We start from the raw sequence: 14,836 nt of genomic DNA, 5'->3' as shown, positions 1-14,836 counted from the left end.
ACTGCTGAACCGACAGATCTGATCGTAGGACAGCCGTAGTATCTCTTCGGCCGTTATACATAGTATTCGAAATCCGAGATGTGGCACAGCGACTGATAGTGGACAACAGCTCGCTAACATAGTTTCTTGCTAAGAGAATGAATTGACTCGAGAGACAGGAAAAGGGAAATGACCCCTTGTCATTTAGAAAATCATGTGTCACGCGTGTTTCGTACATAAATACCTAGGTAACTATAATGCGTACATCGTATATAGTCGTTACCATATCAATCCTCTCCGTCACATATATATTCCATCATCAATTATAACAGTATTCAGTGTAACAAGCGGCGCATCCACTTGGTAACGTCCCGCCAGCCTTCTTCATAATACCACATGCTAAGCACAGTGGCCACCCCGGGTCACCACCCTTGCTGGCAATTTGCTGTCCGTTCGCAATCATGGCGTCCGTCTCGGCCACAGTGTACTCCAGCTTTGCCGTCGATTGACCCGAGTCATAAGTGTAGTCCTGGTTGGGCAGATAGATAATTGTGATGACATCGGCATCGTTGCAGCCGAAGAACGTCGGCCGAGTATCGAAGCCGTCAGCGATAAACGTGGCGACATCCGGTATGACCGGCATCCGAGTGAGACTTTCATCTGTAGCACGTTGATAAGTGGTGTAGATCTCTGAGCCATTGGGATAGTTTGCGGATGTGTCAGCACTGTTGTCGTTGACGATTAGCACATCCACCAGGGGTCGATGCAAGAACGGCCAGATGGGATTGTTTTGAAGAGCTTCGCCACCGTCCACTAGAAAGAGGTCCTCTTGACTTTCGACAAGGGTCGACGGGGAGTACTGGAAAAATGGATTGGGATATACGGCGTAATTGTCGCGGGTCGTCACTACATGGACGGTATCAACGATCACCGAAAGGTCTTCGGCTAACCCGAGTATGGTTGCATCTGTGCTGTCTTCGCTCACGTCCTCGCTCGGGACCGCGACGCAGAGTTCGTTGAAGAGGTTCGACGACGTGCCAAGGACATAACCCTGATTGTCGTAGTTTGTGTAGCAAACACCTGCAACGGTAGGGCTGCCACCAGAAAGGGATGAGCCTAGATATTCAGTTTGAGTGAAAGCGGCTACTCCTTCGTCCCAGGATCCAAATTCATACTGGCATACATGTTAGACAACTTCATATGACGAGCACGTTATGACCTACCGGGTGGATTTCGTATTGTGTGCCATTGGGCGGCGGCGTACATTCGCCTTCGTTGGTCTGCACACCTAGGGAAGTGAATATAGGGTATGGCACATTGTAGCTGGTGAAGTTCGACAGGCTGGTGAGGCCGGATGTGGTCACTGTCACACCTCCATCGTCCCCGTAGAGGAGCTGGTAGGATAAGAGCCGGCCGTAGGGATCAGTAAGCGTGGGGGGAAAGCCTGCAAGGTCCTTTGCGAGGATGTCGGCCGTAATATCGGCATACGCTCCAGTAGCAGCGACGAGGTTGTCAGGTATCAAAACACTATCCTGGAATGCTTGTTCCCACAGGCCTGTTTGTAGAGAGCTGATTGTTGGCCAGTTGTTTCCCGCAATGCTTGACAAAAGCCAGGCGCCTCCAGAGAGACCTGCTTCGTAGGTGAGGGACTGATAAACGCCAGAAACTCCTGTGTCGCTGTCCCTGGCGTCGAACCCCTGAATGACACCGGCACCTGACAAAAGAGATCGATAACCGCCACCACTAGTAGTCAATCCGATCAAGGGGTATGCCGTGGGCTGGAAAGCTTCGGTACTGCAGACTGTAGAAGTGCTGGTCGAGCTGGTTGTTGAGGTGGAGCTAGTGGTCGAGGTCGAACTGGTTGTAGAGCTGGTAGTTGAGGTTGAACTGGTAGTCGAGGTCGAACTGGTTGTTGAGGTAGAGGTGGTAGTCATCGTGGTGCTAGAAGTAGAGCTTGTGGTGGTCGAGGTAGTAGTAGTGGACGTGGATGTGGTTGAGCTGGTTGAGATTGCAGAAATGGTCAAGCTCGAAGACGTTGAGAGACCTGATGTGCTGGTCAAGGTTGTCAGGGTGGTAGACGTCAACGGTGTGGTAGTAGTTGAGACGCTGGTTGAAGTGGCAGGGGCCAAGGAGCCTGTCGTTGTCGTTGTAGTACTGTTGGTGTCCTTCATCGAGGAGGTCGTCGCTGATGAAACAGTCGTGGTCGTGGTGTCAGTTGCCGGCGCCCCTGTTGATATTACTGAGGACGTTGAGACGACAGTTGTGAATGCACTCGTCGATGTTGTCGCGGAGGTCGTGGAAGATTTGATCTTTGTAGATGTGGAACTTGATGAAGTGGCTTTACTTGAGGTTGAAGTCCCCTCATCATCGTCCACGTCAGTCCATTCGGTCCAGTCCGGGGAAGCTGCCCGAGCAGCGACAAAGTCGGACCTAGACCGGACTGATCTTTTACTTGCCGCCGTCGAGTTGCAGGTTGCATGCTTGACCGTCATTGCAAGCCACGCAGCGAGATTTTGAGACGCGATTGTGTATCGATTCGCAATGAACGCAGCTTCTGCACTACCAACACCGCTGGCTGCTCTGACCAGAGGAGTAGCAGGACATACTGCCAGGACAGGTGCATAGCCCGTTGACTGGCGACGCACTGGCGTACTTTGGACGAGGGGAACAGACCATAGCAGCACAGCGACCAGAAGAAGAGTATATTTGTACATGGCTGATGGGCGGAAGTGAAGGAGGTGAAAGTCACAGGAAAGGCTCAGCAAAGGAAACAATGACAACGCATCAGGGGCGGATTGCAAGACTTTAACATATCAGCTCGAACATATATTCCTGAGAAAGGGTCTTGCGACTTTAGTCGCTTTTCACGAACATGTCGTGCATAGCGCTGCAGAAACAGCAGGTGGCCAACGCGGTCCATATGCGACGAGTCACCGACAGTGAGGAGGACTGGCTGGCAGTAAGTTCAGTCAAGTGTCTTGGAGTGTGGTTGGAAATATGATTGCGGCTGGCGACTTGGACGCGGTTGGGGAGATTGCGCCCTGGACGCTCTTCTTGTCGGCCTGCCATTTTTCCCACGTGCAGTCTACGGGGATTGTCATTACTGGCCCCTGATATGTGGCTTCCCTAACGATGTGCAGGGACCAATTTCGCCAGCAAACGGCTGATGTGCTAGACGGATTCTTGTGGTAAGTAGGGACACGAAGGCTCCGGATTTGATATCGAGTAAAGAAACGATTCAAGTCGATTTTGTAGACAAGCCATTCTTATGTAACGCGTTGAAGCCAACAAAATGACGTATACGCGCGAAACGCAATACCTACCTAGGTATATGCTTGAGACACAAATCAATGTTCTTTTCATGTTTGCGCAATAAGCTGTACTGGAGGTCATTGAAGGTCGGTTGGTATATGTCGCCATCACCGTCTTCGCATGTTGAGAACCGCACCAATTTGTGAACTGGCTGGTTGCGTATGTGTAGCTCCAGCTCCAGCTCAAACATACTTGTCTGCTTGCATAGGTGGATTTCATATTTCGTACATAAGATCATCCAGGCTGTGCCAGACAATGTCCAGAGCTACACTGCTCTACGGAAGCAGAAGCACCATATCGCACGCAGCAATGTGCATATGTTGTTACCATTGAATGTGCAGAGACCCGCGTTACGGTACTTAGCTTTATGCACCGTCTGCAAGCGAGCGTCCAGACTCCCACGCAACTAGGTAAGGCTGAAGTTTTGTCCCCGTCAAGAGCTCACCCTTATCTTCCGTGATAGTCTTTTTTGAAACAGGTTGGAACATCCCACAACTTGAAAGTCCACGCAAGATCCTTGATATTGACTACTGCGCCACATCTACGCACGTCAAGGAGGATACCATCGATAATAGAGGGCGAATCGGAGAAATAGAGGGAGCCTCAAAAGAGGCGTCAAGCCACATCTATGTCGTGCATGTGGCTGTGCAGGCGACGAACTGGCAGATGTACAAACCCAATGAAGGAAAACGTGGGACGATGAAGTTGTTCTGTATCCAAAATTAACCCACGTAGAAGTTTGTAAAGCAATAATGACGATAATGGATGGGAAGCTCGGAGTTAAAGCCCAGGCATGCGACGTCATATGGACGTGCAGCTGCCAAGGAAACACTTTGAATGGCGTACTAGTAGTCCGGCCTGCATGGTTTCTGCTAGGCTACTGGATTATCAACTTTGCGCCTAATTGATTGCTATTGGGAGTCACCCGGATAGCTGAATCAAGCCTAATCAAGCCCCAGCCACGGAATACTCCCTCACTTGTCTCTTCTCCATAATAAGAAGCGAAGTTCTCCTCTGACTTCTCTTACATCTTTCTTGTTCGCGCTCCAATCTCTCGTACCGGTCTCTCGTCCTCAAGCAATACCCGTCGCTCACAGACAAACTCTACGTCTTTTTCAATTCTACACAAATCAGTGTAATCCCAACACACAATCACCATGCCTTTCACCGCATCGTAAGTCTTGTGCTTTCCGCCGACTTCCGATCTTTCTTTTCCCTATCTGCGCTACGAGAAAAGCTGACAATCGCCTCTTCCAGAGACATCTGCAAGATCATCCTTGCCATCATCCTCCCTCCTCTCGGTGTCTTCCTGGAGCGAGGATGCAATGCTGATTTCTTCATCAACATTCTGCTCACCATCCTCGGTTACATTCCCGGCATTATCCATGCTCTGTAAGCTCGGTCGCTTTAATACCTACCTTTGTGCACTGAAGCTAACTGAATTTCCCAGGTACATCATTCTGAAGTACTAAGCGGAGCTTGACCGATCTCTTTACATCACCGACAATGTCACTACCCGCACGGGGACCGACCCAACCTCGATTGCAAATCTTGATATCCATTTGCCCGTCCCTTTGATTCCGAGAGTATGATACATCAGTTGTCGCGTTGAGCCTTGCGCGCATGTCCGTCTTCGATCCGTCGCAGACTTGGAGAATGGGCCATTCCCATAAAGGGCGAGCGCAAGGTGCGAATGGACCGGTGTAAGAATACAAATCAACAACTCTTTTGCTGGACGGATAAGAAGTGTTCCATTCGAAATCGATGCACGAGGCATAGCGCCTTTGCACGCAGGGATGGGACGTGTAAAACACCTTAATTCAGCATAATGAGACAGCTATCCTTCTAATATTCGGACCTCTTATCCCATTTTCAAGTTCTCGTATTGATTTTACTTTATAAAGTCCCCTGATTCAGCCAGCCCTACGGATGAACCGCATCAGTAGGTAGTGAAACCCAAGTCTGGGATGCGGAACTGGTGTTCCGAAACCCCTAGATTTGTGTTATTGTTGCGACTCGAAATTCCCGGGATATCGTCCATCAAACACTGATGTATGCCGTTTGCTCCAAGATTTGACGGTCACTATCACGGGTAATCTCGAGAAGACTCAAGCGCTTATAGAACGACACAAACATCGTCATTAGGAGACCCGGAGCACGATGATATCATGCTACTTGCCTGGGGCACAGAAGAGACACGCTCTCCTATGAAAGAGTAGTGGCGTGTGTAATGAACAGCGAGGCGGCTCTAATTCATCAAACAGAAGCATTTCAAGTCGCCAAGCGAACAGGAGGTCATGGTCAGCATGCAGTCCTGCTACGACATGTATCTAGTTGCAAGCGCCTTCGCATACAGGACCTAGTCTGTTGGAAATGATTGATGGGGTCTTATAGTGAGGTTTCACGATCCTATTGGCGAGCCCCTGGACTCACGTGAGCTGCATACTAATGACCTGATTCTCCATCCCTTCAAAACGCGCGGTAAGACCTTCAACCAACACTTTCCAACCGTAGCGCTCGTCCATGATACTCTGCAAGTTTCAGGATACACGACCTATGATGTTTCTCATGGCCAAGCCGCCATCGTCATCGTCGACCGGTTATGTTTTCTTTGTCCCGAAAAGATTTGCTTCGAATATTCTTCGAAGGGGCTCCAGGTAGGTCACCAGCAGTATCAGATCCTCACTTTCCTTGCTGCGGTCGTATATGCTTCTCGAACCCCCTTATGAGTATTGCAGTTGCTGTAACTCGGTAATTTTCGTCTATGACTTCTATCACCTCTACGCGAACAGAAAAGAAAATTCCATCGCTTTCAGACTTACTTCCGCAAACGGTCACGTCCCCGGAAACAACATGAACCATCGACAATGACAAAGGCCTACCACTCGAAATGCGTTTTCGACCATGGACATCACCTAGTGCAGCGCTGGCCGCGGCCGACGGTGCCCTGCTACGAGCGCGAACAGACTCGACAAGTACTTGCCTTCCCGAGTCCCTCCTCTCTATCGTCCCCCAGTGTGCAATCGACTGCATCCAATCCTTCGCATTCACCTACTATCCTGGAAGTACCTGCGAAGACAATCAAGACCTCAATCGCCTTTGCACACAAAAAAACACGTCGGGCCTCACAATTGGAGAAGGATCATTGCAGTGTGTGGTCTCATTTTGCGCAGGGACAGATCAGGTAGACCTCGCAGTATACGGGATTTGTGATGGTATAGTGGGTTCTCAGCCTGAGACTGCCCGCACCATAACAGCGACTTTGTTAGCAACTACTTCAGCATCGACTTCAGCAATGGAGACGCTGCCGGCGACTATAGGCACTCCAGTGTCTACGGAGCAAATAAGCACAATTGTCATGGCTACTAGTACTCCTCCTGTGGCAACAGCGACAGTTAACACCGCCTTTCCTGCATCAACGGCATCTAGTCAGCCATCTGGGGTCAATTCGATGTCTGCATCTTCGACCAACACAGTCTCCGGCATGTCAACCAGCACCCAGGCTACCGCTGTGGCTACAAACATGTCAGATCAGACGAAATCCACACCTAGCCTCAGCACGACACAGATTATCGCAATCGCGGTTGGAGCTGGTGCGACCGTCATCGTTGTTTTTGCACTACTGATGCTCGTCTATTGTATACGCAGACGACGACGTGAGCGACGTCGCAGCCACAGACGGTCACGTGTGGTCGAGACAACTCCTCCCCTCCCGAACTACCAGAGTCCTTTTAGCAGGACAAGTCCAACATTCGAGGAGACAAATCCTTCACTTGCGGCTTCGAATGCAAACGGCCGTTTCTATGCCGCCCAACCACCGATGGAAGAGAAGCGGAGAAGTTTCTGGCGGAGGAGCATCAGACCCGAGGAGATAGGGGTTGCCGTGTCCCCGAAGCTGGGAGTGGAGGACTCTCCTGTGAGCGTCTCTTCGCAGCAGAGCATGTCACGGCTTTTACCCACACTGCCTGCCAGAGCTTTGTGGCCAACCCCTCTGGATCTCGAAAGCACGAGAAAGCGAAGGAGATACACGCAACGGCCGATCAGTGAGGCAACTGTGCTTGAAGAGGACCCAGAATGGACTGCGACCGGTCCTGAGTCAATCCTGATTGATAATCAGCCTTTCATCCTCGAAAGACCCCCACCAGCCAGGAAAATGAAGTCCATTCCTCCCCCTTTGAGACTCCCTATCGCCACGCCAAATCGTGCCAGAAACGCTCCTCAGGCTGTGCCGATGCCTCTCACCCCTACGTATGATAATGGGAATGTTAAGCTCATGTCACCTGCTGGGACGGTTTTTACTCCGCCGTCCACAGTTGCAAACACGATGCAGACATTCGCAGATGGCGCGTCGCCTCCTCCACTACTCGAGCGCAAGTTGGCACCTTCGTCGACATACGCAAACAAGAACATTATGCAGAGCATGCCTCCCGCGCGACTCCCTCTTCGTGCAATCAACAGCCAGGATACTGATACAGTTGTGCGGCCTCCCTACAACACAGCACCTACGGCATCAAATGTGGCCGTGCCTGTGCTTACCAGAACAAATTCTATTAGTTCTGAATATACCGAAATCGAGGAAGATACGACGCCAGAAGAGATCAATAAACAGCTTGGATTAAGTGCTAATCCGCCGACGCCGTCCATTTTTGCAGGCAGCAGCATATATAGCTATGCCGGTCAAAGAAGTCCCATCAAAGACCTGAGATATCCTTCTATTCCTCGCTCCGCTGCCGTCTCTCGCCAGGCGGAAAAGCCGTCACATATGCGAGGAAGTGTTGCCATCCCCTCACATCCACGATTGACAAGGAATCAACTAGTGCGCGCAGAGGCCAGTTTCGTGCAGACGGATACGACATCATCTGACGGCTATCTATCGGATGACACGATCGACTGGCCTGTACCTCCGATCCCGGACAGAGATTCGAGGAGGGGCACTTTGGCTGCAGCGGAAACGCTGAAATCAAGTATGGCAAAGCTCAGGAACAACCAAAATAGTGCCAACAGACAGCCCCTGCCCCAGATGTTAAGCCCATCTCTGAATGAGACATTGAGATCAGAAACGAAAAAGACGACGAAAGTCGTGGTCCCACAGAGGTCGCCGTCAACCAAAGCCCGCCTGACGCCGAGCAAATCGAAGACAGGCGATCTTTATTTGACGGTAGAAATATGAGAGTGAGGACCAGGCTTCCTCTGTCTGGATTCATGACAATGTACAAGTACTATGATTTTTGGATGAGACCCATGTTCGATTATTTCATGGCGAGATATGTACGATATGATGATAGAATATACCCTTGACCTCCGGTTGCAATAAATTGCTTCCAATATAGGAACTATACAATATATCCTTGTTCCTCGACATGCTGAAGGCGAGAATCTATATTTCGTGGTCCGGCGACAGCAAGCTGGCAGTCCAGCAAATCGTAAACTCGAGGCATTTTGCTTCAAAGGGATTGCCACCACATTATTTGGGGTCAGCCAATGACAGCCACAAAGTTGCGACTTCCTACAAGTTACAACCACCATCGTTCGTCCAGTTACTTCTTTCCTTTGAAGATCCACCCCTTCTCTATGGATATCCGATTATGAGAGTCTTTGTCGAGTACTGTGCAAGATGTGCACGGCCATTGGGAGTCATCGGGGCTCGATCGAGACAGAACATTCCTGGAGTGGCTGTCCGTACGTTCACGACAAAGTCTACACTTCGACAAGATGAATCTGCTGTCCCTATATCAGAAGCTGAAGCTGCTTCGCCCATGAAGAGAGTATTTGACCGTCTAAAGCGTCATGCCAGCCATCTTTCACGACAGGGTCAACGTTCATCGATGACCTGGATAGCACAGGGTAATCCTGCTCTTGTGGTATGTACCAGTTCTCTCATTTCATTCAACCATTTACACACAGATAAGAAGCTTACTATGATACCCAGAAACCCGAAGAGATACTACCGTATATTGTGGATTACTGCGATGAAAAGCCTGAAAAGATTCGCACGATTGTACTACTGGCAACTCCAGCCTTGTCACATTTTCTGGAACCGGAACGGTTGCTCAAGCCTCTAATCGAAGCGCTTTATCGCGATGTGACATATTACAAAGGCAGGCCCAACGTGTTCCATGTCAATACTGTCACTGCTGTGGTTGACGCAATACCTGTGCCTCGCAGTGCCGAGACCAAAGCAACCCTTGCAACCGCAGAAGGCCTGTCATTGTTGATGAGCGGCGCACCTCCCGCCAACAAAGCAGTTGATGATGAGGACAACCCTGCTAATATGAGGTTCATCTCCAACGCTACTTCTACCAGCTTGACAGGATCAGGGAGACCTGTCAATCGACATGTTTCCCTTCCCGTCGCGAATACACTCTTCGTCAACGGGCAGAAAACCACATTTATGCAACACGATTGGAGAATCAGAGCCCTGCGCCTTGGATCGTCGGTTTTCCTGCTCTCGCAAAACCACCGTCAGTACGTGAAGGTCCGGATACAGTGTGAGGCGGACGAGTTTCTTGGCGGCCACATTCCTCTACAACCGTTGACGTCCGAGCGGAGGATCACCAAATCAATGGGGAATATCCTGGCACAGATACAAATCGATGGAAATGCCGTGCCTGCATCAAAGGAGCTTGAGACGGCGGTCCCAGACTATTTAGCGTCAAATTCAGGTGTTACGCAGGGCCCTGGTCTCGTCTATGCCTTGATTCGACCACCCAATCTACAACAAGCTGCAAATGAAGAAGTCGCCACAGATGGGCCTTCATCCGCACTGTCTCTAGCACTCTGGCGAGGTGTAAGGCTACACAAAGTGACGGGTGGCGGTGGTGGCTGGGGCAAGAAGCAAGGTCTCCTGTCGCTAGACGCTGCATATGACTTCAAGAATTCCAGTCTTGCTGGGAAGACTATACACTTTCCCGATCCCGACGACGATGACTCCATGCCAACTCTGAAAGTTTCCCAGGATACGATCCCAGACGGGAGTACTGTGGAGTTTCTGGTGAGGACAGATGCTGAGACATGGAGGACCGAGGCCGAGGCCGCGGATCCCAAAGAACAGCCACCAGTCCATGACAGACAGTCCGATTTGCCGCACAAAACAAGGAAATGGGTGTTTGGCACGGCCAAAGCACCAGAGACACATGTTCATCATCCAGAGAACTCGGATGAAAAATCCTCTGGGGTTCTCTTCTTCCCTAATTACTTCGGCATGGTCTCATTCTCAGGGGCCGCCTTCGGCTCTGAGGAGGTGCCTCACCCAGACGAGGTCTACTCCCCCGATTGTCCACCTTTTCGGCGGACTCGAACCTTGGTTGATGTTCCTGATGTACGCCTCAACTTTGTTTCATAGTGTGGCCACGTTGAGCGCACTCCGTACAGGTCGAAGGGGCTCGCACGAAGAAGCCGTATTGACGACGTTTCTCGAGCCAGAAGTCAGCAGGCCTAGTGCTGCGTCACTGCAACACCCTCATAACCAGGAAGGGTGACCTGAGATGGACGTGGGAATCCCGTCGTCGTCAAGTCACACATTGGCCATTAAGGAGCCATACGATTGCCGAAACCTCATGACTGCGATTCGAGCACGTCCACATCGAGTTCTTCCATGACCTGGAGGACCACGCCGAGGGATTCCATGAAGCCGTTGACAGCGACTCGGAGCATGCGATTGGTTGTCGCACTGTACTCGGTGCGCAAAATTGTATAACTCTCATCTTCAACTTTACCGTTTCCCTCAGTATCCTCGGCGCGCATTGAGAACTTTCGACGGACGAGGGGAGACAACTCGGCGTCAACTCGTAATGCGCGCATAGCGGAGGAGGCAAGGCGCCGGTTTAAGAGAGGGACATCGATGACTCTAAGCAATTGATCAGCAGTGTCTATTGTATATAGGATGACGCAGGCGTGCACGCACAGTGAGCAGGGAAACTCTGACGTGGCTGTCATTGTCAAAATCCAGAATCCTGGCTGCGCAGAAGCTTGTGTATGGCGATCGAGTCTGAGACACACCCTCTATGGATCAGGCCTCGCTAAGCCGGAAAGGTATCGTTGCCGTGCTGAAAGTCGCTTGCGACAATCGTCAACAGGCCTGAGGATATGGGGTAAAAAATGGGTTGCACGGTGACGAAAAGGCTGAAAATCTTGAGACTGCGCCAAAGATGGTTGCTGGGCAGCAGATGGCAACAATACCTTTCCGCTTCGCTTCGCTTCCTCCTTGCTCTCAGCCCGCATTTCTCTCGGACCATCAAATACTCTCTACCACCCGCAATTGCATGACCATACGCACATCATTACTCACTGCTGTCGCTCTTGAATCCCTTCATGATATCCGTGGCCTTCTCCAGCTTCATTATCTCGCGCACCTTTTCCAACGACATGTTGTTGCAATAGGAACGGCGACAACCATCACGCGGGCACCTGTTTATTTTTGCCCACTTCTCCCGTCATCGACGTCCGAGCTCTCCCACCAAAAGCCACCAAAAGCCTCTCGTCTTCTGACTTTCGAACTTGCATAAAGCTGCGATCTCCTTCAGAGACTGCTTCACTGGTTGTGCCCTCGACTGCTCAGAGATGGCGCCCGCAATAGTCCATCCCGTCAGTTATGGCCAGGTTATTGAGTACATCCAGGGTATGAAACATAAACATTGCACCCCCTTGCAGAACAACAAAAGACTGACATATCTTCCAGACCGACTATACCTAGCATCGTACACTCAAGCACCCAACGAACATACTCCATTCCCATATCCCACACAAGCAAAGAGATCACCTCACAAGAAGTCATCAAGAGCACAGCCAGGACCGACCCCCGCCACTCTTCGACCTCCTCCAGTTTACTTCACGGTTGATGACACACTTCTTTACAATGCTTTCCATGCCGACTTTGGCCCGTTGCACATTGGACATTTGTACAGATTCGCGGTTCAATTTCATGACATCTTGGGAGACCCAGCAAACAATGACAAAGCGGTGGTGTTCTGGAGTCGGGCTGATGCAAGAAGTCGAGCCAATGCTGCATGCTTGGTCGCGTGCTACATGGTTCTGATTCAAGCTTGGCCACCACATCTTGCTCTGGCACCCATTGCACAGGCCGATCCCCCTTACATGCCCTTCCGAGACGCAGGCTATAGCCAAGCAGATTTTATTCTCAACATCCAAGATGTGGTTTATGGAGTGTGGAAAGCAAAAGAGGAGAATCTATGTCAACTTAAGGAGTTCAACCTGGAAGAGTATGTTGAACGAGAACTGCCAGTGTCAAAACATCTTGCTAACCTTTGCCAGATATGAGCGATATGAGAGAGTAGACATGGGCGACTTCAACTGGGTTTCACCACAATTTGTCGCATTTGCGTCTCCTCAATCAGAACCTGTAGCACCGATACCCATATCATCTCCAGCTTATGCGACCTTGCCGTCCTGCGTCCCAGAGATTCCGAATGCAAGAATATCACAACCGTTCAAGAACGTTCTCACACACTTTGTCCAGCGAGACGTTGGTCTGGTCGTTCGACTCAACTCGGAGCTCTATTGTCCATCATACTTTACCGCTCTGGGCATACAACATATCGATATGATCTTCGAGGACGGCACTTGCCCGACAATGCCGATTGTACGCAAATTCATCAAACTGGCTCACGACATGATCTCAAAGAACAAGGGCGTTGCTGTTCATTGCAAAGCTGGTCTGGGCAGAACCGGTTGCTTGATCGGCGCTTACTTGATCTACCGACACGGCTTCACCGCCAATGAGGTTATCGCGTTCATGCGTTTCATGCGTCCCGGAATGGTGGTTGGACCACAACAACACTGGCTACACCTCAACCAGGGCAAGTTCCGCGAATGGTACTTGGAAGATCAATGGAAGGCGAAGCTTGAGCTTGCCAAACCTGTAACTCCTCGTGCTATGGCGACCAAGACGCCCATGCGCATTTCCAGTGGCGGTGCCCAAATCGCAACACCAGATCGATCTAGTGCACGACGATCTGCTCTGGGCGAGATTGACGGCAACGACGTGTCGACCTACCAAGACGAGAACCTGCCAGCCCCGACACCTGGTCAACCAAGAAAGTATGCACGCATGGATCCTCGAAACCACCCATACTCACGGTCCACTTCTGGCACCGTCCGGCCAAATGCCAAAGCCGACAGCGAAGTCACTGTTGAGACACACCGCCACAGCACAAACGGTGCGGAGAGTGAAGAGGAGCTCATCCTACAGAGAGCCGCATCTCGTCGGAGTCAAAGCAAGAGTCCCGGAAGCAAGGGCAAGGCACGCAGCGTATCGTACACGACGACCACAACGACCATGACCAAGACCTTTGACGTCGGTGACACGAAGGGCATCTACGAGGACGACGGAGACGTCGCTTTCCAATTAGAAGACACGAATGCCATCTGGGACGAACTCGCGCAAGAGCAAGAGAACCTTAAACTCAGCACTTTGAGCGAGAAGGGCGGTGCACCACGACAAAAGACGCCGAGGTCGGCCAGTGGTATGGGAGCCATGAGCGTTTCGAAGACCAGATCATTGCGTGAGTCGCCTAGGCGCAGCGGCGGTGAGGACAAGACCAAAGTCAGAAAGACGAGTGGACGGGTCGGCAGCGCCAATCATGGTCCTGTGGCTGTAAAGCGGTAATGACGACGCGATGGACTCTACAAGATGAATCGCCTCTTCGCAGACGACACACTTCCAGTGCAATTGTCAAGATTGTACGACGAGCTTGACACTCAACATTGTACGATTTGAACGGCCGAAAATGCATCTCCGCCTACTCTACACAACGAATCGGGCTTACAAGATCGGGTCCAGTTTGCAAAATCCGTCTTTACATTGAGCTGATGGGATGTTGTGTGTCTCCTGACATGTCACTCTCGATTGGAGGTGAAGGAATCGGTCAAAATTATTGGACTGAGGAAAATGTCTAATGTTTTTTCAAGTTGCCTTTGCCTGTGTATGATGAACTGAGGCTTGTTGAGCTGGGGCCCCGTCGAATCTTGGGGCATCTGAGTCGTCGAAGGCGTCCACAAGATGAAAGCACCGACATGAACATTGAACGATGGCGTTGGCTTGGGACATTGGCTTTTGGCATGGGCATGGGCATGAAGCTTTCAAGCATGGCGCTCATAGCAGGGGAGTTTTGTCAATCAGTACATACGCTGGATAGCGAACATGTTTCGACTTAGCCTTTGTTCGTTCACTCTACTTTGCTCCAACTTCGCTGATGAACCCCATGATCTCTGAGTGGTATAGCCTGCACGTGCTTTCACACGCATTTTAAGACCCGTGGCACTTCTGTGGGGGAGTGATGAATACTCACCCATGATAAGGAAGTGCTTGAAAAGAACTTGGGATAGACTTGCCGTGGACGGGTTACTTTTTTGGATCTCTTCTCGAACAGCAGCACTTGTCTGCTAAGTGGACTAATCTAGACAGCTTAGTTAAACTACTGTTTACCAGCAATATGAGAATGAGCTCCGTCTGTCAAAAGCTCTGGGTATGTCTTCCTCCAGTCATCTTCCATATCCTCCGAAAGCACCAAGTTCATCCCATCAACCC

General features: G+C 50.7%; 6 protein-coding genes across 6 annotated transcripts; 4 read left to right on the top strand and 2 right to left on the bottom strand.

Annotated features, from left to right (window-relative positions):
* Nucleotides 1-298: 298 nt before the first annotated feature.
* On the bottom strand, nt 299-2,693 carry EDD37DRAFT_648789 (lysophospholipase catalytic domain-containing protein; the record flags this gene model as incomplete). The annotated part of the gene is made up of 2 exons (XM_062818061.1): nt 299-1,153; nt 1,203-2,693. 2 exons carry the CDS (start codon nt 2,691-2,693, stop codon nt 299-301), a joined length of 2,346 nt encoding a protein of 781 aa, XP_062672246.1.
* Nucleotides 2,694-4,115: 1,422 nt separating this feature from the next.
* On the top strand, nt 4,116-5,160 carry EDD37DRAFT_627019 (uncharacterized protein). Its single transcript, XM_062816344.1, has 3 exons — nt 4,116-4,465; nt 4,549-4,683; nt 4,742-5,160. Exons 1-3 carry the CDS (start codon nt 4,449-4,451, stop codon nt 4,761-4,763), a joined length of 174 nt encoding a protein of 57 aa, XP_062672245.1. The 5' UTR covers nt 4,116-4,448; the 3' UTR covers nt 4,764-5,160.
* Nucleotides 5,161-5,697: 537 nt separating this feature from the next.
* Nucleotides 5,698-8,620, top strand: EDD37DRAFT_627017 (uncharacterized protein). Its single transcript, XM_062816343.1, has one exon. The coding sequence runs from the start codon at nt 6,182-6,184 to the stop codon at nt 8,459-8,461; it is 2,280 nt and encodes a 759-aa protein (XP_062672244.1). The 5' UTR covers nt 5,698-6,181; the 3' UTR covers nt 8,462-8,620.
* A 31-nt stretch (nt 8,621-8,651) lies between these two features.
* On the top strand, nt 8,652-10,879 carry EDD37DRAFT_679606 (uncharacterized protein; the record flags this gene model as incomplete). The annotated part of the gene is made up of 2 exons (XM_062819691.1): nt 8,652-9,152; nt 9,221-10,879. 2 exons carry the CDS (start codon nt 8,652-8,654, stop codon nt 10,631-10,633), a joined length of 1,914 nt encoding a protein of 637 aa, XP_062672243.1. The 3' UTR covers nt 10,634-10,879.
* On the bottom strand, nt 10,846-11,657 carry EDD37DRAFT_648785 (transcription factor Pcc1-domain-containing protein; the record flags this gene model as incomplete). Its single annotated transcript, XM_062818060.1, has 2 exons — nt 10,846-11,137; nt 11,575-11,657. The coding sequence occupies 2 exons, from the start codon at nt 11,655-11,657 to the stop codon at nt 10,846-10,848; spliced, it is 375 nt and encodes a 124-aa protein (XP_062672242.1).
* Nucleotides 11,658-11,850: 193 nt separating this feature from the next.
* Nucleotides 11,851-13,915, top strand: EDD37DRAFT_607922 (cell division cycle 14; the record flags this gene model as incomplete). The annotated part of the gene is made up of 3 exons (XM_062815009.1): nt 11,851-11,908; nt 11,969-12,509; nt 12,562-13,915. The coding sequence occupies 3 exons, from the start codon at nt 11,851-11,853 to the stop codon at nt 13,913-13,915; spliced, it is 1,953 nt and encodes a 650-aa protein (XP_062672241.1).
* Between the last annotated feature and the right edge of the window lie 921 nt (nt 13,916-14,836).

This window comes from Exophiala viscosa (assembly GCF_022695815.1).
Source record: "Exophiala viscosa unplaced genomic scaffold EDD37scaffold_3, whole genome shotgun sequence".
NCBI lineage: Eukaryota > Fungi > Ascomycota > Eurotiomycetes > Chaetothyriales > Herpotrichiellaceae > Exophiala > Exophiala viscosa.
Note: the sequence above shows the minus strand (reverse complement) of the source record. Positions and strands in the feature narration are given on the sequence as shown.